General features: G+C 36.4%; 1 protein-coding gene across 4 annotated transcripts in view; it reads left to right on the top strand.

Moving 5' to 3' along the window:
• The window catches only part of NEGR1 (neuronal growth regulator 1), a 911,215-nt gene that overhangs the window by 736,562 nt on the left and 148,667 nt on the right, over nt 1–25,986 (top strand). For 2 of the 4 annotated variants that reach the window (XM_063624044.1, XM_063624047.1), the window contains exon 7: nt 17,391–17,464. The exons of the other annotated variants lie outside the window; for them this stretch is intronic. In XM_063624044.1, the coding sequence (XP_063480114.1) occupies nt 17,391–17,464 (74 nt within the window). The remainder of the gene's footprint in view (nt 1–17,390; nt 17,465–25,986) is intronic. 4 annotated transcript variants of the gene reach the window in all.

The following is a 25,986-nucleotide window of genomic DNA, read 5'->3' as shown; positions in this document are numbered from 1 at the left end:
GATTGTCTTAGTTTGGGCTGCTATAAAAAGTACCATATACTGGGTGGTTTATTAACAACAGAAATTTACTTCTTATAGTTTTGGAGACTGAAAGTCTGAGATTAAGATGTCAGGTTCGGGTGAGGGCCCTCTTCCGGGTTGCTAGCTTCTGGTTGTATCCTCACATGGCAGAAAAAGGATGAGAAAATTCCCTGGGGTCTATCTCATAAAAAAAAACAAAATCTTATTAATGAGAGCTCCACCCTCATGGCCTAATTGGCTCCCCAAAACCCCAGTTCCTAATACCCTCACATTAGGGTTTAGAATTTCAACATAGAAATTTGAGGTGGAGGGAGGACACAAACATTTAGTGTATATTGCACTGATATACTTTATTGTGAGCTAAACAATACAGAGATCAATTATAAGATGAAATCTAGAACAAATAACACAGAAAAATGAATTCTACATATTTCTATTATGTATAAATCAGTCAACAGTAGAGCAAATGCACAGTTTATCTGAATTTTATTCTAAGTATCATGAAATCAGAAAAGCAGCTACATATAAATAACCACTACTAGTAAATGCAATTAACTGATCAAAATAAGCACAGACTATTAGACTAAAGTATAGGTAATAGAAAATGCTTACCAATTCCTATACCATTTCTGTCTTTTGCTAGAAATATTATTTTTAGAAGAGTTTTCCCTCAAGACATTTTTCTAATACTCAGCTACCACATTCATAGCAGAATCTATATAAAAATACACTTTAAAATTGCCTTAAACTCTGCAATACTTAATCCATTTTTATCTCAAGCAGATAGTTTTTGGAATATGATGGAAATAGAGGTAAAAATAAAAGAAAACACACACAGAACAAAAAGAAAAGAAAAGAATGTTGTGGGTCTGCATTGGTCTAAAACTCGAGATGTATTATCTTCTGTTAGTTTCACTCTTTCCCTCCAATTTTCTGCAAGAAACCAGAAATCTTATTCTAGACTTCTGCTATGGTCTAAATGTTTATGTCCCCTCAAAATTCATATGTTGAAATCCTAAGCCCCAAGGTGATGGTATTAGGAGTAGGCCCTTTGGGAGGTGAATAGATCATAAATGGGATTAGTACTCTTACAAAAGGGGCCTGAGGGACCTTGTTTGCCCCTTTCACTATGTGAGGACACAGCCAGAAGGTGCCACCCATGAGGAATGGGCCCTCACCAGTCACCGAATTCACCTTTAGGTTGGACTTCCCAGCCTTCAGAACTATGAGAAATACATTTCTATTATTTATAAGCCACCCAGTCTATGGTGTCCTCTTACAGCAGCCCAAATACACTGCTATTTTTTGCTCATGTATTATCTATAATGACATGATCAGAGATGAGAAGTTGCTGAGGAGATCATTTGGCCTGCATAGCCAAAAATATTTACTATCTGGCCCTTTACAGGAAAATTTTGCTGATCCAGGTTTAAAAGCATGGACTTAGAATAGACAGATCTGGTTTCAAGTCCAACTCTGTTACTCACTAGCCTGTTACCTAATCTAGAGACTGAAATACTTATCTCATGAAGAGGAGTCTTTCTATGAATAAATGAGAAGATGCACACAGACCACCATAGCAATTACCTGATAGAGAATAACATTAAATAAACACTTTTTTAAAAAGTTAGCTAAGAATTTTATTTCTAGTTGCTGTCTTCTCTTTGCCTCAGTTTACTTATATATAAAATACAGAAAATACTATAAAATGTTTTACCCTAGCTTGTTGATACACTTTTCTCATGACTAAATACATTAAAAATTAGGATACTTTTAAAAGTATATCTATTATTAGAAATCCATTCACCTAAATTTCTATATTAGTTTGCTAAGGCTGTCATTAAAAATTACTACAAACTGCGTGGTTCAAAACAACAGAAATGCATTGCCTTATAGTTCTGGAGCCAGAAGAAATCCAAAACCAAGGTTTTGGCAGGGTTGTTTCCTTCAGGAGGCTCTCAGGGGGAATCCATTCTATGCCCATTTCCCAGTCTGTGGTAGTTGCCGGCAATTGTTGGTGTCCCTTGGCTCATGGCAACATAACTCCAATCTCTGTCTCTGTCTTCACATGGCCTTCTCTGTGTGTCAGACATTGTTTTAAATTAGGGCATATATTTTTAATATTTGACTAACATGTGGACATAGATCAGCAAGAAGAGACTAGCAAATTATTCAAATAAAAAAAGAAATTTAGAAAAACTTATAGAATATTATAAATCTTTTAAAGGCTCCTATTGAAAGTGTTCCTAAGAACATTATCCTCTCCAACCTAGTCTGGCTCCACTGACGCCCTCAATATTATTCTCTGCTTTCCAATATCTTACCTCCACTGCATCTATCATATTTATTTCATGTCCCTTTTCTTCCTTCAGCTGTGTGCTATTTCCTTTTTCTGCCTCTGCACTGTACCTGGTGAAGAAACGGAAGAGTCAGCTGGCAGTCTCTGCAGGTTCCTGTCTGCATGCCAGTACTTGTTGCTCTGTCCTATTTAGAGGGCCTGAGTTCTTGATGAGGAAATGCGCTCTGCAGAGAGACCAACACCAGTTTGGCCATCACAGGGAGAAACACTTACCTTCCCTGCTAAGCAAATAGCTTATTACTGAAAAGCCACTAAGAACTGAGATGAAGTCTGTATGCAAGAAATGACACGAATCATACAAGTCTTAGCCAGGCTTAAACTATTGTGTATACATACACAGAAGCATACCCAAGCACACGACCTCCAGCTGCTTATATTTTCCTTTTCTTTTCCTCTGAATATGTCTTAATTCCCTAGTAACCCCAAGCCAAGGATTAAGTGAAGTAGGATCTCAGTAAGAATCTGATCCAACCCTGTTTTGGATAGAATTCATAGAAAGGCTTGAAGCTGGGGAAGCATGGCTTCCTATCAGGAACCATCAGGGAGTGTTTGGTTTACAACCACTTTATTTTATCTGGTTACCTCTCAATAAATGGGCCTTTGATTGGTTTGGGAAGAGGATCTCAGTACTGATTCTTCGCCTTAAAGTATCATGCAAAATTTGTGTACTCACCTAATGATTTCTAATTGATAGTTACTCTTAACTTCCTCTTCAAAGCAGTATGATATATAGTAGAAAAGGATGAACCCTACACTGGAAATCTGAATACTTGGGTTTTAACCATGTCTCTGCAATAGGTGACCTTGGAAAGTAACCTAATGTCATAGGGCACAGGAAGAGATTATCTCTAAATCTTTTTATAGCTGAGTCAATGATTATATGATCTGTGAGTTCCGGTTTTATCCTTGTGAAACATAATTATAAATAGTCTATATATACTAGTTGCTTTGACAATTTTATAAAAACGACTGGCATCCAGAATTGATAAAACATAGTCATTTATAAAAAATTTTCTTATTTCTTTGAACTATCAACAAGAATTGCGATTAAATTTTTGATGTTTTCTTACTGTACAGAGCACAGCTTTGTACATATCAACACTAAGAAAGAAGATTGAGACGGAGGAAATATGAGTAAAGGAAGTACTGGGTTTTGACTTTTAAAAAATTGAGATCCAAAGGTAGCAGAGCTTTTACTTTTTGTTCTTTCATGGGTACAAAAATAAGTGTAAGAAAAGATAGCAGAATGGGGAAGATAAAGACGGTGGAGTCACAGAACTGGGTCCAAATCCTTAATCCACTACTTAACATATGTATGATTCTTCCCAGTTTATGAGATTAAGTTCTCTAATTCTTAAATTTTGGAAACAAATACTATGAGTGTATGTGGTGATGATAATGTAAAATAACATACATACATTTCCCTAGCAAGGGGCTAGTCATCCTAGATCAGTACTTCCCAAACTTATTTAAAGTGCAAACAGATCACCTGAGATCTTGTGAAAGTCAGATTCTAATTCACTACATCTGAGCTGGGGCCTAACAGTCTGCATTTCTAACAGTCTCGCAGGTAATGCCAAAGCTTTGCGTTGCATGGATAAGGGCATTTGATAAAAATGTAGAATGCCTTTGGCCCTTTTCCTTCCATTTCTAAGCATAAATACATATCTGTTTTGAAATGATAGAGTGGAAGGTTGGTCTTTTTTTTTTTTCCTCCCCGAGCAGTGTGCCTCTTCTGTTCCAGTCATCTGTCACCTATAGTCAGGGCAAAGGACACCAACAGCGTATCATTTTCAAGTCATATTGTGTCAACCTGTTAGGACAAGTTCCCCAAACTTTCACAGAGCTCTGTGATCCTTCCTTTATTTTTTTTCAGCCATCACTTCCAGTTCACAAATGCTAGATTTATTTATTAAAGTCTTCACCCTCTTTTACACTAGAAAGGCAAGGTTCCCGGTGAAACTCTTTTCTTTTGCTTGTTCCAAACTTCTTTCTGTTAAAAACAAATGTAACAACGACAAAAAAATCTTTCTCTTACATATGTGCAGGCTCATGGCTTTCCCATTTTTGTGCTCTTCTATTTCTCTAAATGATAGCAAAGGGCCTAGCAACCATTAACTTGTCTTTCTAGTTCTTTCAGTCAATAATAGATGATAATTTACTCTCCCTCTGTATGATTGGAGCATATTTTAAATTATCCATTTAAGCTTGATCTGTAATTAAAATTATGTGGGCATTTATGACATTATTCTGCAAAAATGCTCTGTGGGCTTTCTCTGATCAAGCTCACAGAGTCCAGGTGCAAAGCAGCATAAAAACACTGAGGGAAAAATCAACCCTATCTTGGGTTCATGCACCGGCCATTTATCTGCCAGCTCGCAAGCAAAATTCATAGATGTGTCTTTCCAGAAGATTAAGTATCTCCCAGAGTCAGCAGGAAATCTGAACTGTTATCTTGTTGCACTTAAGTAAAAGGTAGTCAGTCCTCTCTCTCTCTATTCCAATATGCTTCATGGAGCACAAGCACTCTTTTATAAGCAAACAAATATATGCCACGTGAGATTCTATTATTATTCGCAAATATTCACTTACTTCCCCATGAGAGGATTACACATTTATACCCATTTTTAGATGATGTGCGAGGCCTTCTTCCTATTGACATTGGTGATCATGTGACTTGCTTTGGCCAATGAAATAGCAGAAGTGATGTGCACATCTTAGCACAGGCTCCAAGAACTACTAATAGTTATGTCTCAGACTTTCGCTCTGCCATGAGAAGAACATGAGCCAGGTAAATGATATGACTCTGGTCCTAGAATGAGGAAGACACATGGAACAGAAGCAAGACTGCAGTTGAACTGTTTACATGAGCAAGAAATAAATTTTATTGTTGGAGTCACTTAGCCCTTGACTGTTATAACAGAAGAACCAGCAAAAGCTGACCAAATCACTGCTTTTACCTACACAAATGATTTAAAGGAAAGGAGAACAAAGCCCCTAAAGAAAAGAAAAGAAAACAAGCTAAATATCCAAGTAATTTCCTACATTTTTAAAAGGTGAGAACTAAACAATTACATTCTTCCTTGTGCCTTAGGAAATCTGTACTAGGAAAGGCTTGCAGATTTCATAAGATTCTAGTGCCACTCAATTGAAAGTACCTGCTTTTCAAGTTGGAATGAAAATGACTTTGAGGTATTAGATGAGGAAAAAACCCAGATTATTAAGACTTGTCAAGTGTGTGACAGGGGTAATGGTAAGCAATGTAATATGTTTGCTCTTCATGCTTTAGAACCAGGAAAAATACCAATGAATACCTGAAGATTTATGTCCAGTGTTTTAAAGAAGGAAATAAGATCTTTCTAGATTCTAGGGCAAATTCATGCTTTCAAATGGTTATCAAGATAGTGACAGAATAAGTAACAGAGCAGAATAAGTTCTACCAAGAAAGTTTATTTTTCCTTTTCACTGTCTCTTATTATTATTATTTTGCCCGATAATCTTTGCTGTTTATTAATGACAATCTGAATTAAATCCTTGGCACCTACACTGTCACTAGAAACGTTTTTGGCTACAGGGCAAGATAAAGAACTTTAATAAGTCATTATTAGCGGATTTTCATGCCTCCATTTGATTCCAGCTTACATACCAGCAGTGGAACAGATTCAAAAATGACCTCTAAAAAAGGAATTGCAACTGAGCCAAAAGTATGGTGACTCATAAGTTCTTAAAAAAAAAAAAAAAAAAAAACTCTAGCAAAAAGGCAATTTAACAGTCTCCTACATCTCAGTGATTCATGAATGCTATATTTATGCATATTCATGAAAGAAAGATCTAAAAAGAATACTTTGTCACTTTTTTCTCCTTTTGATGCAGGCAGAGCAGATACTAAAAGGACACCTAAGCCATCTGCTCAACCCCAAAAACTCTAGAACTCAACATATCTGGCCATACAGGACTCTTGAATGTTCATGCTTTCAGGATTTATGGTTGTCTTTAGCTGTTTGAATACCAAAGTGCATGAAGAAACAATGATATAAAAAACTTGGCACCCTAAACATTTCTATTTCAGATGACTATTTGTTTTAATAGCTGTTTTATTTTCATGATACAAAATTTTACAATTCTCTCTTCAAATTTGGCTTGAGATTGGCATTTCATAAATTCAAGTGAGTACATAATGTTATACAGTTCAGCAAGTATCGTCTACTTATCTTTAAAGAGCAAAATGCAATAGAACTAGTGAGTGCCAAAAAAAAAAAATCCCTTTTAAGCAGTGTGATCTCATAGTTTATCATCCAAACTGTGGAAATTTTTAGAGTAAAAGTAGGCCCTATTAAAATTATATGAGAATTGTCTCAGGCAAACCTAGATGTATAATAACATGGGCTGTGGGAAAAATTGAAATTTGAGTGTTAAATCAAAATTAATAAGACATTGATCTTTGTTAGGGGCTTGCTTTAATCATATTTATGATAAGCTTCTCAAACTTCCTTGGTCTCCTTATTGGCTAGCAGGAGGCTGGGACTGTCTAAATGGTTTAGTGAGTTTGATAGTTACCTCTTCTAATATCTGATTTCATGATCATGGTTAGGATGTGCTGTGGACTTTATGTACATCATATTATTTGGTCCTTAATGCAACATTATGAAATCATTTCCCAATTTTTCAGAACATAAAATTGAGTCTCGGAAACATGAAATAGCTTGTCCAAATTCATAAGCAAGTATGAAGTGGAGCCTGATTCAAACCCAGTTCTACCTAGACAGAAAAATATACATTATTTCTTAAAGCTTTTGAGAATTTTTCCCTTTAGTCTTGCCTTCAGAGGGATAGAAGGCAAATGCCAGGAAAATCTTTCCTACTTCAGGGAAGACAATGGATATGAAGCTTATCCTTTACATAGTATCACACTATGTAAAGGATATCATACATCGTTTCTCATTTAATGGCTTTTAGAATCTTGGCTGGTCTTTTAAGAAATGCAAAATGATCACTTTCATGAGACACAAAATATTTTTTGAGAGCTAAGAGTAATTCTAATTACCTTAACCAAAACCCAGTATGATTCTATTGGAAAGAAAGGGAATTTGTGCTCGCACAATTTGGAGTTGAAATATGCTGGGTGACTTTGGGAACGTTGTTCTGCGTCTCAGAGTTCTAGTATCCCAATCTGATAGTATTTTTCTTAGAGAATTGACAGATTGACAGTTAATTGGAAATATATATATATGAGAATTACACAGGGCCTGGGTTATATTAAGGTCATACATAATGGGCATTAGTTTTATTTGTTTTCTCTCCTGATAGCACCAAAGGATTTCAATGTAGATATTGGGAAGGTAAGAAATTTGAAGAAGAAAATCTGAGTTTAATTCCTAGCTACTTATTAGCTTCTTAACCTTGAGATAATCTTTGAAGCTGAAATTCCTCATCTTTAAGTGGAAACTCTAAGAATAGATGTCTTTAATATCTCTCAGGATCATTGTCAGTTGCAAATAAAAGGAACAAAAAAGTTCTTCATAAATGATGACTTTCAAATATAGTTATCACCATCATCATGACCCCTTAGTGACTGGGAAAATATCTGTGTAGTTGACAGTCATGTACACTAGACTTCAAGTGAAGATGATGCAGCTGGTCTTTCCATAACACTTAGAGAACCACTGGGATAGAATATAGTTGGCAAAGGGAGACTAGCAGAGTATAAGGTTGAAAAAGCAGGTCCAAACTGAGATCTGGGGAGCTTTTAAAGAACAAGAAATACGCATAGCATTTGGAATTCCTGAAGATTTTTTTTTTTACCAGAATGGTAATGTAAACTGTATTGTGATTTAAGAGATACTAGTGTGGACAAGTGTGTGCAGATGATGGTGTTCTGCTGAGTATGAGATTGCCTGTAAATAGTATATTCCATCTAGAGTGAATCCACAGAACCTGGCAGGCACTTCACATACATGTTTTAGGAATTTGATTGAAAGTTTAAAGTGTTATTTTAATTTTTTTTTCTCTTAAAGGACCTCTCTGGGAACTGTTGGGGTGATAGAACTATGTCGCATGGTATTGCGTTAGTGGATATACAACTATGTGCATTTGTCAAAACCCATAGAAATGTGCATCGCAAAAAGTGAACTTTATTCTATGCAACTTTAAAAAATTAAACAGGATATTAGAGAAACACAAAATGGAGTGCAGACTGTGAGAAATGAATCCAACTGTGTAACAAATTAGTCACATAACCATACGGAAACAGATGAGGAAGAAAGGAGCTTATCCAAGTAACTTTGTGAAATTATCTTTTGATTTGATAATGTAAGACTAAAGATTAAAAATAACTGTATCATAATTGGTAAATCCATTTCTCATTGGATTATGTGTTACAGTTCTGAAACTAATCTTCCATGTATACTAGTGTTGAAAAATATAGTAATAAAAATTAGCTTTCCAACTGCCTAAGAAAGAAATCAAAAATAAGCTAAGCCAAAATGCTAGAATGAACCATAAATGTGTTTGACTGGAGTTGGAGATATGAATATAAAGTCATGTTGATATATACATATATATATGCATACACATGAATATATATGTGTGTGTACATGTGTGTAGATATATATATCACAGAGAAGATAAACATAAATTATATGTGTATACATGCACTGGTATACATACATACCTTCCCTGACACTGTCTGCTGAGAAGTCTAGAAGCACTGACACCCCAGTAGTGACTAGTGCAACTAGTACCCAGAACTTGGTCTCTATTACCATTCCTCAATAATGGAAACCAGGAATCTTTGGAGAAATGGCTAATTCTAGGGCTGGGCAGGGAAAATTCAAGATGAGCCTAGAGCATCTGGTGGTGGTAGGATGTAAAGAAGTACTCAAAAAAAAAAAAGAAAAGAAAGGATGAGATGCATATCAAAAGGACACAGATACAATATAAAGACCTCCAAATGACAAAAACTGGAACAATTTAAGCTACAAAACTGGAACAATTTAAGGTACAAAACAAATATTGATGGTGTTATTTTTTTTTCGAGACGGAGTCTCGCTCTGTCACCCAGGCTGGAGTGCAGTGGCGCAATCTCGGCTCACTGCAAGCTCCACCTCCCGGGTTCACGCCGTTCTCCTGCCTCAGCCTCTCCTTGTAGCTGGGACTACAGGCGCCCGCCACCACGCCCAGCTAACTTTTTGTATTTTTAGTAGAGACGGGGTTTCACCGTGGTCTCGACCTCCTGACCTCGTGATCTGCCCGCCTCAGCCTCCCAAAGTGCTGGGATTACAAGCGTGAGCCACCACGCCCGGCCCGATGGTGTTATATTATAACTGAAAGAATAAAATAAATATCCATGAGTCCATACTGATATAAATTATTGAATACATATATGAATGACATAGAAGGAATAGTCCTCCAGAGGAATTCCAATTAATAAATATAGGAATGAGGGAATAGAGAAACGCCATCAGAACACCATTATAATAATTGCAGCAGGTGATATTTGCTGATGTATAATGATACCCCAAATAATTAGGCAAAATTTTAAAGAGAAATAGGATATCAGTATATCCTCAATGTATCTCCCCCATGAATATATATTAATTACTATGGCAATTTTAATAAGTTCACAGGTTCTTTGATAATATTTTTATAAAGGTGGAGCTTAATTCCTGTCCCTTTGAGTGTGGGGATGCTCTGAGTAGATACTGATACTGAGTAGAGTATGGAAAAAGAAAAATAGTCACTTTACAATGGAGAAATATGACAAAAAACAGCTTAACGAAATTATTAAGGTTAGCATCACCAGAAGTAAGGTACATTAATGTAATGTATCCCTAATATGATAGAGAAGGGCACATCAGCTCTGTGGTATTCCTCTCTCAAATACATAAGTTGAGTCTAATCATGAGAAAACATCAGAGAAATCCAAATAGAGGGGCTTTCTGCAAAAATCCAACCAGTACTCTTCCAAGTGTCAAGATAATGAAAGACACTGAAGAAACATTACAGACTAGAGGAGATCAAGAGACATGAAAACTAATGCAATACGGTATCCTGGATTGGATCTTAGAATAGAAAAAAGTCGTTATAGGAAACATTTGGGCAATCTGATTAAATATGCAGTTTAGTCAATGACATTGTACCAATGTTAATTTCTTAGTATTGAAAATTGTATTGATAATTCATAATTGATATTTGATAATTGTCCCATGGTTATATAAGATTTTTACCTTAAAGGAAGCTGAGTAGAGGGTATACAGGGACTCAGCTTCATTATTGCAGTTTCTCCATAAGTCTAAAGCTACTGCAAAGTAAAAAGTTAAAAGCTCTTGAGATAAGGAATTTGTCTTATTAAAGTAATGAGCAGATTAATTTAGTCCAATAAGATTAAACAACTAGAGACATTAGAAATGTTTTATCAATACTTGCTTTCTCCCTCACATTTATTTTCTCCAAGTGCATGACGTTCATATTCACTTGCAAAGCATTCTAAAGTTGACATCCTTCTCCCACACTTCCTTTATCACAAAGCTAACATTTGTCTGGAAGAAAGCCTAATGTCCCAGACTTCGCCATACTCTTGAAGTATTACCAGTTCCAAGCCTTCACACGCCAACTTACTCAGGATTCAAGGCTCTGCTGCCTTCCTGTCTCTCCACGATCCCCTTCAGTTATTCTGTGGTTGTTTCTCACATGTGCTCTACCATCCAAAGGCATTTGTGTTCCAAAACAAAAGGTGTAAGATGAACTATCTCTACGGTAAAGGACTAAATCTTTAACTACAGACTATCAGGCTTCACAGTATTTGGGTGGCTGTAGTGGGAAAGACCTTTCATGAATACTTCAAATAAATCCATAGAATGTTTCTAAAACCATTCCAACTCATAGCCTTTCTAATTTAAGGGCATTTTTGTACTTTGCAAAATGCAGTCTCCACATTCCTATTCACTTCACGCAAAATAAAAATTTTACATCTGTTGAGGTGTTTCATTTTGCTATTTTACACATCTGTTGTTCTGTGACCCTTCTTGTTAGGCCCATTTGTCACCATATGTGGTCATAATAAAAGACATGAGAAATAGGTTAATTGAACATTTATAGCTGCCTTCAAAAAGAATATATCGACCCCTCTCCCAGCCATAGTTTATTTTGGGAGTATAAATCTCCCTCTCTCTTTCTTTGTGTTTTATTTTCTCTGAGTGTGGCACTGTGAGTGAGTTTTTGTGTCTCCATGGACTTGTGTGTGTGTGTGTGTGTGTGTGTGTGTGTGTAATTACAAAATAGATAAAAACCCATTTGAAAACACTGTCGCCAACATGAATAACAAATTGTTGCACTTTGATGGATTTTCTTAGAATGTTGTGTATATCCAAGATAATGTGTGCACCAGGATATGTACATTATCATAGCAAATGCTTCCAAAATTGCTGAGTAAACCATAGCATTCAGTTTGACTTAATGGTCACATTGTTTTAATTCTTCAGACCTTCAAGAAATTCTTTCTCTTTAACTAACTGAGCTGTGTGTACCTCTCTCTTCAGCAAACTTTTACCACTTTCTGTCTGGCCAGTCTCTTAACTAGCTAATGAACCGATTGTTTTAGACACATAAGGCAGAAAAGTTTGCAGAAATATTTCATAAAAATGTGAGTTCTGTGCTTCAAATGCTAAAAGGCAGCAGGGAAACCCCAGATTTCCTGGCAAAACAGAGATTGCTATTGTGCATTAAAGTTTGATGAATCTGAGTACTCAGAATACATCCTCAAACTATTTTATTTTCATTTGAAGAGGTCTAGTAAATGACATCTCATGGTATATTAAATAATATTCTCTAAGTATGCCAAGTTCAGAAGTTCATACCATCCGTTATGATCTAGTAGTGGCAGGTATATTCATATTTTTTAGATTACATAGCATCATAGAAAATGCCTTTTACTAAGTTTACTAGCTGGTATGTAATAACATTACCAAACAGAAACCTCAGGAAAATCTGCAGGAAATTCTCAGTTACGTCTTCCTCAAACGTATATGTTACTAACAAGTTGGGGACTAGTGGATGGAAAAATGACTTAAGTGGGGGTGAAGGACATTTGAAGATATTCTCAACTTCTTGGATGACAGAAAACAAAAAAGGGGTATCGAAAGTGGTTTTCAAACATTCAAAGAGGGAATACATACAATCTTACTAGAGAGCGTTTATTATCTTTCAGTGGATCTTCGCTGACCTGATGTTCACAAGTGACTTAGAAAAGAAAGATAATTTGACAAAATGTCAAACTTTGAAGATTGAGACTGGCTAATCCTATGCTCTGAGCATACTCAGCAGTGCTCTTACCAAATTATCAACTTTTTAGAGTAGTAAGTTAATTTTCTTCCTCCTTATGGGCAGAGAACACGTGCATGCCATCTTTATATATCCTGTGCAAGTAGTAAATATTCTAAAAATGTCTATTTTCAGGTAACAAGTAAGATCATGAGCCAAAATTCAGAAAGCAAACTACCCTATAGGGCAGGAAGGGTAACATGGCATGTGGGCAGCCTCTTCCCAGTCCTCTCTCCCAACACACATGGCTACTTGGAATTCTTTGCTACTTAGCCCGATTACTGCCTCCAAGCATCTACTACCAATTCATCAGAGTTGGTATGAAAAGAATACTTATCTGCCTACAGAGCTTTAAGAATGGCTAGTGGTTTAAACCAGGGTTTGATGTAAAATATAGGCAGTTTCTAATTTGGGAGTGAGAGGGATTCACGGCAGCAATGGCCAACTAGGGCTTCTCAATCCATTACTCAAAAAGCTAGTAACTCATTGTATCAAATTGAATTCGAAGTGGCTGCTCCTTAGGAAGGCAGCTATGCCAACTACCCATTTATTGGAGGAAAATAGATTCCTTTTAATGAGCACTTTCAGAAGGGATGGAAAAGAAGTAAGACCGTTGAGTATTTTGGGGATCACTTCTTGGAGCTTTTCACTGGGTTACTGATCTTGAGTTGAAGGTTCTTGGATTTCTAGGACTCTGGTGCTCTCAACTATCACCTTTGCGTGTTCTCATTCTAATCTTCCAGCAGGCTCTAACTGCAAGGTACCTTGGATTCCAGCAACCTGGAATTGGTGAAATCTAGAGAAGAAATTCAAGATCTTGATGCTCCAAATGTATTCTTTGATTAAGAGAAATAATAAATTCGACCTCCAGTTTTTATTCTAGAATGTCCAAATTTTTCTACCAAGAAAAAAGAGGAGAGTAGGTTCTATGAAGAAATCCTGTTCGGGAATAGAAGCTTAATATTCTATCTTGCGTTTTTTGGAGCTTGAGGGCAAAAACAGGGTGCAGGAGGGTGAGAAATCTCAATATAATATAAGACTTTCTGGTGGCAAACTCTTCACCTCTTGAACAATTAAGTGTCTCATTCTTCCTTAATACAGAAATTCTCTATCCTGGCAACTGAAAAATTCACCCAGGCCGAACAGGTAGCCTACTGATAGGTAACTAATTGGCTCCTGCTAAACAAAGTGCTAAGAGAATAACACCATTGTTTGATTTTTGCATTAATATTCCATTCTAAAAAAAGGTGTCTCCAATTTGCAATATAATATTGTCTAATTAGCAAATAATATTATCTATGATTAGCACTTGATTGACACCTGTCTGATTTACACTTGTTTAGTGCCCAGTTTTTCAATAATAGAAAAACAATCAATGTTCTATAATAGAAATTTCGGGGGCTAAAATGTTAAGTAAATTTATTTATAAAGTAATAAACCCAGTTTTACTTAATTAATTACCCTAGTATCTAATATGTCTGAAAGGCATAAAGATGAAAGCAAAACAACAAACTTATTTCTTTTAATTCTCAAAAGTATTAATTAAAGCAATGGATCTTCATTTAGGATGCTGACTTAGTTATTGCACTAAAAAACTCTTTCTGTAGGCCTAATTTACTATTAACTCTTATTTTTTAAATGTTCTATGATGAAGATATTTTCTATCATCAAAAGGGAATATGTTAAATAAGAAAAAGATTTTGTACTTAAGTGTGATTATTAGAAGTGTGCTAATAACATGAAGATATTTGCGCTATATCTACACATTCAGACAAATTTGAGTTTAGGCAAATAGCAAATTACTTTAAAAGCCATCACCTATCAAACTTTTTTCCAGGTTGGTTCATGTGAACAACCACAGTCTCAGGTAAAATTTTTTAAAATTATGCACAAACAGATGTGAAATTATCTGTGTTTAATTCCTAGAAAAGGATAGATACTGTTATAGCAATATATTTCAGATGAATCATTTCTCAGCTATGAATTAAAAATATCTCCATTGTATCAGCCTTTTTAAACCTTTTTATCTAAAAGTTTCATCTTTGAGTCAGATTTCTCCACTCATGACACATTCTGATAGTGTTGATAGTGTCTGGCCTACTTCTACAGCTTAAAGAGTGTTCATTAAAATGAAATACATTAACATGTAAGCCATAGACGGGGAAGATAAAATTGCTTTAAATAACTACCAAGGAAGTAGGTGTAAATGAAAACAGTTATAAGTTGAAAATTAATTCAGGCATTAATACTTTGATACCAGACAGATTTCAGGCTCGGCAATTAATTATTTATTCTGAAATGCTTGAAATAGCCTTATTATTTAAAGAAAGAAAAACTTAGAGATGAGACTGGTCATTCAAAAAGAGGCTAGATATAAATCAAAAGTTAAGATATTTTGGCACTTGCTGTTAATAAACATATGCTATAGTAAGAAATGCAGTTCAAATATACTCTTATTTCTAGAAAGTATATACTCAGCAGAATTTTTAATAATAGAAGGATAAAAGAAAGAAGCAGGAAATTGCCTAGGTTTTTTTTTACATTTTTACAACCTGACTCAATTTTTCTGTGGAAGGAAATAGACTGTAAATAAATAAAATCTGTGTTACAAAAATTTAAGAATAGAAAGATTTCTATATGTCCCTATATTTAGGTCAAATGCAAAGAAATGTCTATTCCTGTCAATGCCATTTCTCTGCATTGTCAAGGGATTGGGCAGTTTCAATTGCTGAATTCTCCTGCAAATATGCTGTAAAGCTGTAAATTACACTTTTGCCTACTTACATAGTCAAAGAAAAAACAGAGTTGGGCAGTAGTTAAAGCAGTAAACCCAGATTTTATTCAGGAACTAGTGCAATAAGGAAAAGAGACCTCATTATGGAACTGAGCTCAATTCTGAATATAGTGTGGAATATATAAGGTCATATATACAATACTATATATACATATAGATGTGTATATTCTAATATAGAATATATTCTTCTAGAAAATATATATAGAATATATAAAATATATTCTATTATATGGAGAGAATATATTCTATATATATTCTATATATTCTCTCTATATAATAGAATATATTCTTCTAATGTATTTAGTCTAGGCTGTGGTCTCAGGAGCTAGCGCAGGGGCTGACCATGGCCACAAGGTAGTATGTGGCAGGAAGTATGAATTTGTGGGCCTACACAGGTTTACAGCCTGAATGAGAGTGTGGATGTTCTATATCTGTGATCCTAGTGTCCCTATATTATTATTATTTTTTTTTTTTTTTTGAGACGGAGTCTCACTCTGTCGCCCAGGCTGGAGTGCAGTGGTGCAACCTCGGCTCACTGCAAGCTCCGCCTCCCAGGTTCACGCCATTCTCCTGCCTCAGCCTCCCGAGTAGCTGGGACCACAGGCGCCCGCCACCACGCCTGGCTAATTTTTTGTATTTTTAGTAGAAACGGGGTTTCACCGTGTTAGCCAGGATGGGCTCGATCTCCTGACCTCGTGATCCTCCCAGCTCCGCCTCTCAAAGTGCTGGGATTACAGGCATGAGCCACCGTGCCTGGCTGAGTGTCCCTATATTATATATATATATATATATATTAGAAGGGCCGCAGGATGAGAATCAGTGGATGAAAAATTACTAAGGGTAAACATTAGAGTTAAGGAAGGTATCTGGTTAAACAGATCTAATAATATTCTTGCTAAAGGCAGAACAGGTGATTACATATCACCTGGGGAAGATAAGCAATTAGGAATTTGATCAGATATCAAGTGATGATATGAAGAGTGAGAGATTCTCTCCAAACTAACTGAGCAAGATTCTTGCTACAACTAGGTGCTGCAGGGGCAAAAAGGACAAATGCCAAAGTTGAGGCCTATAGGGCTTAGAAGCCTGACTCTAGTTAGATCAAGGAAAGAGTCTTTGTCAATAAATAGCATGTTCTAGAAAGAAGAAGAAGAAAAAAGACTATTTTTAATTAAAGATATAGAAGTTTTCACACTTTGGGCCCATGTTTTGTTACTATGCACGTGAATATGAATGGATTATTTTTAGGCTCCAAACCTTTTCAATAGAAAAGAAGTTGTATTTTTGAAATGAAATTGCAGAAGAAACATTTAAGATAATCTTCCCAGGATGACCAATGGACTTTATATCAGGTATAAAATCACATCAATTGGAGTCTCTGTGCAGCCCTAATACTGAAAGGGGGTTTTGAAACTGACGTCCTGGCCAGCAGGAAAGAGCACTGTGATTGATTAGCGATGTCTACCACGGGTGGGAAAGGGAACACTAACAAATATGTTATTTTCCCTGATTTAAATTTTTCATTGTATAGCTGTCTAAACAAAGTTAAATAATTTACCTAAGATATTAAATATAAGTAAGTGCAAGAAAAAACAAGACCTCAGGTATCCTGAGTTGCAGTCTTTGTTTTTATATATCACACTGAATTTAGCTGATTAAATTTTTTGTGTACATATTCATATACTAGAAACATTTGTGTGTATATGTACATGTATGGCTGTCTGAATATGCCTTCGAAACACTTAACCATATGAATAGTTCATTAGGCCATTATTTCTCAATTTCCTGTCTCATTATTTATTTAACGGTAAGAGAAAGTATGATTGAAAATACCCCAAAATTAAAGTATGTTTGATTTTTCTTTCATAATTATCTTTAATGGAATCTGATATTTTCCAGAAACTTGTAATGTTCACATTTTTGATGAAATGAAGATGACTGTGAAAGAATCATGCTTGCATTTTTGTGTTAAGGTAGGAGAAATTCCATTGGCAATCCCGATGGAATATGCAATGTTATTTAAGTACTTATAAACAATATATATAGAAATTCTTAAGAGGGTAAGATGTAGAGTACCATACTATATTATACTAAATTCTTCTTATAATGCTGGTCTGAGAGACAACATAATGCCCATGATGTAGGTGTTCTAAGTTATTCTTAAGAGATGCATTATACACTTAAAACAGTGAATACATAGGGCTTATCTCATAGCTTGCCCAACTCTACCTTGCTCATAATTTGGCATGTTTCAGTGTTGCAGAAAGAAACTAAATTCCTTAAATCCTTTCCTACAATTTGACTGTTGCCCTTACCCTACGGGTAGATTTTCCTACACCAAGGAAGAATTGTGGTCCAATTTATCCTACTAAGTGATTTAGATAAGGAGCAGAATGTGGATGTTAGGAGGGAACTCTCAGAAACTAGTCTAGGCTGTGGTCTCAGGAGCTAGTGCAGGGGCTGACCATGGCCACAAGGTAGTATATGGAAGGAAGTATGAATTTGTGGGCCTACACAGGTTTACAGCCTGAATGAGAGTGTGGATGTTCTATATCTGTGATCCTAGTGTCCCTGCGTGAAGGGCTGGATTCAAGTCTGGAGCAGTAGACAGGAAAAAAAAAAATGGGTAAGTAACAAAGAAGTCAACTCTGAACCTTGCCAGGAGCAAGTGTGAGTTAGGAAAGATCCTTTAAAGAAATGCTGCTTCCAGGAAATGGCAGCACTGGGACCTAATAAGGGAAGGTACTCTTAAGTACACAACATAGTGTCAACTGTAAAATATTATGCCATTTATAGATCAACATAACTGAAAATATCTATGAGTGGCTGGGAAGGTATATCAATAAGAATGAGAATGAAATGATCATAGATGGAGAAGCTAATCTGTGCTGACCTTGGGGGCTCCTCACAACACATGAGTGGCAAAGGATGACGAGGCTAAAAAAGCTCAAAGACTGTCTACTCCACCATTTGGACTTGGACAGTAGAAATGATTGCCCCACAATACTGTTAAATTCATGAAGGAATGGATGATTTATAATATAGCTTACTTTTACCCTTTTACCATATAAATGAGGAAAGAAGTATAGATCATTGGAAACATCCTTATTATTCAAGTGTGCACTCCAGATCCTGGTATGTAAGCCCTGGCACAGACTAGACATGCATTCAGTAGATTTCAGCTGAAGTTTTTTGAACACTTGCTATGTGCCTGGCTCTATACTAGAAGCTTGAGCTTTCAATGGTAGTCAATTGCTGACAGGGTCCCTCCTCTCACTCACCTAAGGGATAGGAAATAAATATTTGAAAGAATCCATGAAATAATGTTATTCAGGCAAAGTAGATATTATATGACTCTCCACCTCTCTTCAATCACTGCTGGAATTCTCTATACAGTGCTTAAGAGCATGGGGCTTTGGGTTTTAACAGACCTAGGTTTGGATTCATCCAGTTTCACTACTTTTCAGGTAAATGACCTTGGAAGATCCCTTTACTGCACTGTGCCATAGTTTCCTCATCTATAAAATAAATATGTTTTTTAAAAAGCATTTTAGAGATTCTAGTGCTTGGCCGGTTTTGGCTCTCCTCTCCTTCCAGAGGCACTTGGGAAGATTTTAGACAAGATCACGTGACTTTTTTTGACCAATGAAATTTTGAGCAATTTTGATCATGGGGCTTCTGTGCCAAAGCATGGAAGAACCAGTGCATAACACTCTCTTTTCCCGCCAAGTTGAACAAAGAGAACTTTTGTTCTTTCCAGATAATACAGTAATAAGACGGTTAATCTAGTCTCAGAGGGATATACAAATGTGCGTGTAGCATGACAATAAATAAATATTTGTTATGTTAATTCCCTGAGATCTTAAGGTTAAGATCTAAAGTATTGTCTAATGTATTCTGACTAATATATAGGCCTAGGTTAGACAAAATATTTGAATTGCTTAGCATAATGTTTAGTATATAGTAAGCACTCAATAAATGCTAGCCTTTGGCCTAGACACAGATGGTTTCTCTGAAAACATTTAATTTATAGCTCTGGTGTCCAGAAGGATAAAGTTGTAGACACTTCACTAAGTATAAGAACTCTCCTGTTCTCAGTACAGGGAAACTATCAACCTCTATCCACACAGACTCATATGAAATGACTAGCTCTTTCTTTTATTTAAATCACTGTACGTTGACAATATTTGCTGTACCAAAGGGGCTCATGTTATTCAGCTCTACAAAGTCGCAAATAATATATATTTGAAAACAAGTGGTAGCTGATGTAAGCACCAGATGGCTCAAACATAAAATCAAGGGAGCTGCTTTTAGCTCTACCCCAGGGCTCTTAAAGCCGCCTTCTCAGTGCTCCTTTATATGTTGTAGTTTATTTCTGAAGTGACAATAAAATTGGGAACGGCAGAATGGAAAGGAGCACCACAGCCTCGGCATGTTTTAACAATCTGCTATGCATATGAGATGAAATGTTGCCATCACTAGAATCAACAACATCTTGACACATGATTCAAACGTCAAGAATATCCAAGAATGTAAGATGTCTTTGAAACAGCGACAAGAAGCTGAAGTCAAATCCAGATTGGAGCCCAATGCTTAAAAGGATCTCATTTCCTTTTTTCTGAAGGTTGACAAATTTGTAGAGCACAGTTTTAGCCTTCAGGACTGAACCTCTAAGAGATCCATTATTATAATTATTTGCATTTGGTGGCAGCACGGAGGGTGCCTCACTTAGTGTGAAGGTATCACAGTGAAGTGTTGTGCCCAAAGCAGCAGAAATGTTGCTGTTCAGAGAAGTTACCAGCTACAGAAAGGCTCACTGTGCCTACAGAATCAGCCCCATCTTCAGAAAATAAGTGATGGAGCTGTATTAGTTATGTTTGGATGCATAATAAATATCTCCAAATCGTGCAGCTTAAAACATCAAACATAATATCTCCGTTTCTCTGGGTCAGGATTCCGGAGGTGGCTTACCAAGGTGGTTCTAATTCAAGGTCTCTCATGAGACTGTAATCAAGATGATGGCTAAGGCTGTAGTTATCTGAGGTTTAATGAGTCCAGATAATTTGTTTCCAAGATCACTCAGGGTGGTTGTTAGTAGGAAACCTCAGTCTCCCACTATGTGGACTTTTTCATAGAGCTGCTCACAACAGTAGCCTTCTTCCAGGCTACTGATCAGACGTGGTGAGCTGTGGGTGAAGCACACAAGACACAAATTGCAGTGACTCTTTTAATTCAGAGCAAAGCTATATACCAGCACCTCTGCCACATGCCATTGGTCAGACACACCAATCCCAGTGCAATGATGTGAATACCAAGAAACCAGGATCATTGGGAGCCATCTCAAAAGCTGGCAACCACAGATGCCATGGCTGCATAGAACTGGCAAAGCAGTGCTCTCCCCTGCCTTCTTATTTTTCTCTGCTAGGTCAATTTTCCAAAACGTGCATGAAATCTTCACTTCTGTCTGGGGCCACATGGATATGAAAGAATATCCTATGTATTAATCTCTCATTTTGTAAATCTTTTGACATCTCAAAATATCTTTCTCTTTCTATTCTGTTTCTTTGGTGGGCTATTCTCATTTCTAATTTTCTTCAAGTGACATTAAAGCTGCAATGTCGTGAGTCCAAGTTTTAGAAGACCTCTTCTCCAACAGGAAAGACACAAGAATAGACTGTGAGTGCAGAAACAGCCTATCCCTTTTCCACTCCAGTAACTTTGCTAAATTGCAAAATACACGTGCTCTCATTTCCAATTAATTATTGCCTAACAAATACTTCCCAGTCTATTGTCTCTGTCTCTTGGCAAATGAACAAGTTAGGTGGGCAGTACCAGACAACAAGGGAAGGGACTGTTGCCTGGAATTGGCAGTAAAATCAGTTCAAAGAAAGAAATTTAGAAGAAGTTAATAAGGAACTATTCATAAAGGGTTTTCCTCTTCCTACTTTAACTATATGGAAACAAAAACATCAAAACTTTCTGGAAGAAAAGGAATTTTGTGGACACAAATGTCCCCCAGTTCAATAAGGTCATAAGTGTTAGAAAATTTGTTTTAAAAATAAAAGCAAAAGCAACTTGAACAGTGATTAGAGTATCAAACCAACTTGCCAGCCTCTCTCTACTTTTACTTCATTATGGTCCATCTAAATTTGTGGCCTGATTGACTAGCAGCTAGAAAAGATATATAGAGGCGGCAACCAATAGGGCACCTCTTTATATAGGAAACTGACAGTAGATAATGCAGGTCTTAACCTACATTGTTCTTGTTCCTCAAGTCCTGCAGTCTTTCTTTTCTACTCAGTCACACTGAGGGCCACCCCTTACCCAATACCTTATAAGAATCACTGCTTAAGTGTTAAGTACACAGGCTCCAGAGTCCAGACCCTTTGGATTTGAACTCTGGCTGTGGCACTTACTATCTGCGTCACTTTGTACAGGTACTCAATTTCCATATGCCTAGTTTACTTTTCTTTAGTAATGATGATAATAATAGTACTGCCAACTTCTCTGGGTTGTTGTGAATATTAAAAAGGTTAATGTGTTTAAATCACTTAAAATTTTGTCTGGCATGTACCCAAGGCATACATACTACTATCATCACCACTCTTAAACACCTATATGCCTTCTTTATTTTTTGGTAAAATTTTAAGTTTTTATGTTACCATAGATTTATTTTTGTTTTAAATAGTTTGTTGTGTGCCCACTAGAAAGCATATGCTTTCTTATTCATCTTTGTGCCCCAGCACACTGTATAATACTTGGCACATCATGGGTATTCCATCAACTTTTGAATAGATAAATGCATGAATTAATAGGTGCATCAAGTTGCCTTATTCTTCACTGTCAAATTTTCATTTTACCCTCTGTTGAGTGTGTCTGGAAATTGTCTTTGCCATGGGCATTCCTTATGTATGTAGATTTTTTAAAAGTTTGATCAAATCACCTTTACACTAACTATAACTGAACGCTGGTTATATAACTTGGTAATTAGAAAGACTTGTGACCAAAGAGCTGTTGTGTCAATTAAAAAAATATCCTAAATATTACTTTTCCTTCTGGTGGTTTACCTCTTGTCTGTTTATGAGACACAGATTTATTTCCACAGATATAACCATTTGAACCATAGAAATGGTTGAGCCATAATATTTCCAAGTTGGATTACATCATGGATATCATATATTTAGATTGCTAATTTTACAGAGAGGAAAGTAGCAAATGATGCCAAAATTACACAGCTAATTAGGATCCAAAATATAGAAATATATGCATGGGAGGAGTTAGAGAGAAATTCCATCCTCACCAACGCTAGAGTTATGCTTCAATGGGCTGCTTCTCTACACACAGCCTGAGTTTTCCCCTCGGGCCTGAGTTCTTTCTATAGAGGCGGCTGCCAGTATTGCCCTGCTCCTTGTCTCTTATCAAATCCATAGAAAATAGAAATATTGAGAGATTTGGCACACAATGAATCATATTCTGAAAAACATCACAGTCCACACAGCTAAAAAAAGGAAAAGAGTTAAGAATATGGCTCAAGAAGGGGACAGAAAGAGAGAGACAGAGTCAGATAGCACAGTAGACAGAGATAGAAAGACAGAAGATATAGAAGATGGTGGACAAACTACAAGACTGGATTCTTAAAAGGATATTGACACACTGAAATCAGCAAAGGGCATTGGCTTCCAAAGGAGTTTAATCACCTCCAATCTAGGAAAGCTCAGGAGAGCATTTCTTGCCCACAAAACCTATTTGGCAGTTGCCGTGAAAGCCAGAAAATCTCCTAAAAAAGGAGGGGTATGTAGGTTGCCTCTACCTAAGAAGCATAAAGCACCCCTTGTTCCTTCTGTGGACTGGTCAAAAGCAGACAAACAGACCCTGGATTTCAAATTTGGGACTTGCTTGTTCTCTAAGTCCAGCGTGGGACCTTGTACCCCACACCACTCCCCCACTACTAGATGAAGGGCTTCCCTGGGGCAGTTCATTTTCTTTTTGTTTTTGGTGGGGGGGCAGGCTATTATCTCTCAGTCATCTAACATAGCACTCAGCATATAATAATTAATAGTCTTTCTGGCATGAAATAATGAATGAGATGCTTCATTGAGCCAGCAGCCAATCAGATGCTATAGCAAGAGACCTGCCCAGGCAGTCAGGAAACCTGAATTCTCATCTCAGTTTTAGGGGAGGAAAGAGCCCAGAAAGAGGTTAGGTTAAGTTGCTCAAGGCTGCAGAATTAACAATCCACAGGACCAGAACTGGGGTAGATTTCCCATTCTTTCCACTGGACCTGCTGTATTCTTACAAAGTAAATCGAACCTCAGTGGAATTATAAACTATTCTCATTGATACTATCTCATTCATAGCTACTCAGACTGCCTCTCCCCTATCTCACCAACAATCTCCTACACTGGGCTGTCAGACAGGAGATAATTGTACTGTCTAATACATAATGTGTATATAATCTGTTGAAGTTATTTTAATAATAACTACTAACTCTATAATGTTTTTTATGTGCCAGGCACTAAAATCTTTATAAAAATTACTAAAATCTTTACAAAAATTACTTCATTTTCACAATCACCTCACGAGGCAAGTTATTATTTTCCCTGTTTTTTAGGTTAGTGAACTGTAGCCCAGAGAAAGTATTTAATTTACTCAATGTCACCACTGGGAGATAAAATAGGCAGATATTACTTAGATTTTCTCAGTGACAAAGTGGAACTCAAAGCATTTGTGACTAGACCAAAATTACCAAACTAGTAAATGACAGTACCTGTTCCCAAACACAAGGCTTCCAGCTTCTATCAAAAATATGTTTTTTCTCCTATCACCCTTGCCCCTAGACACTTTTGATGCAAAACTAATATTAATTTAGCAAAAATTATATACTACTTAAATGATTTACATAAATAAACATTACACAGATACCACTTAAAACATATACTATTTCAGCAAATAGTTGAAATATTCAGTGAGCTAGAAGGAACGGAAAGCCTACGGGTTGGAGAAAATCTCAAAAGTGACTGCATTTCGCAAGGCAGTATCTAGATAAAGTTGGTTTCCGGCAGTTGCCTCAATGAGTACATCTTCCTCATACACAGCTGCAGGGGACAAGGGAAGTCAAACAAACAAATAATGTTAAAAAAAAAATGTTTTGACTTCATATAAGGCCCAAAACCTCATATGATTTTAATGGCTAAACATTCTATCCAACTTAACCACTTAGTGCTTTTTCCTGGATTCACTTTCCAAGAGTTTAATGTTGTGTGCATAAGAATCACTTTCTTCACTGAAAGATGTAATTTGGTACAAGACTTGGTCATAACTGAGATTTTTCTCAAACGAATAAATTTAAGGGGACTATTAAAGGTCTTTATATTAATATCTACTAGAAGACCTAGACCAAGCAAAACCTGAATGTGTTGAGTTTGATACCAGTTTGTTCTCTAAAATCAAACTTTACTGAAATCATATATTTCTTTTATGTATGTACAGTGAATTGTGCAATTAGGACACGCTTACGTCCAGCTCATTATGCCCTCCCACATTATCTTTTCTTTCTGTTGATAAGGAATCATTTTGTAACTAAATAGCAGGAGAATAAAACATTTAAAAATTATGATACAGTCAGGAAAGCACATATCTTGGTCAGACTCTACTATTTCTATGTGCATAATAGAAATTGCTTTAGCTTTTTAAGAAGGGTTTTACATGTAGATCAAGCTGAGACCTTCACTGGCACTTTGTAATGGAACTCTTACCATCCTGAGATCTGATTTCAACTATGAAAATGTTGGGTTGGGGTGTGTGAGTACTACTCTCCATGAATCCTCCTGTTCCAGCAGATTTTGGGGGGGTTGTCACAAGCACATGATGTAAGAATGTACAAATGTCCACACCAAAACATACGTATTTGCAATTGTACATGTGTTTTGTCATTTATCTAGTAAATATTTACTGAGTACCTACCGTTTGTCAAGACTGTTTCAGTTATTGAGAGTAAAATAGTAGAACAGTTCCTGACTTTATGAAGCTTACAGTCTAGTGAGAAAGACAGGGACTACATAAGCAAAAGTGGTTTTTCATGTGATATATACATACTCATATCATATAACACACACACACGTGTGTGTAGGTATATATTCACCTCACATTCTGCTACATATACGTATACACAGTTGTACTTGTTCAGGTTAGTCTGAGAGAGAGTGGCAGATTTTTCCAAAGTTAAATGTGCTCCAGAATTGGTTGGGTCAGGAAAAACTGCCTGTGGAGCTCTTAATCTTTAGTCACTTGCTCTCATTGTGTCATGGAGTTATGAGGAGCAAATGTTATCACAGGAGTGACGTTATGATACCACCTGCCCTGGCATATTGCTAAAAACACTTGGCTGTTGCTGATTTGTCATATTTAGAGTAATATTGTTGTGGTGAAACATTGCAAAGATTTTCTTCTTCACTGTCACTTGACTGGGAGTGAAAAGGCCAGGCTTCTAATTCCA

The sequence above is a fragment of the Symphalangus syndactylus genome, chromosome 12 (genome assembly GCF_028878055.3).
Source record: "Symphalangus syndactylus isolate Jambi chromosome 12, NHGRI_mSymSyn1-v2.1_pri, whole genome shotgun sequence".
Classification (NCBI taxonomy): domain Eukaryota; kingdom Metazoa; phylum Chordata; class Mammalia; order Primates; family Hylobatidae; genus Symphalangus; species Symphalangus syndactylus.
The sequence above is the reverse complement of the archived record's forward strand: the minus strand, read 5'-3'. Positions and strand labels throughout refer to the sequence as shown.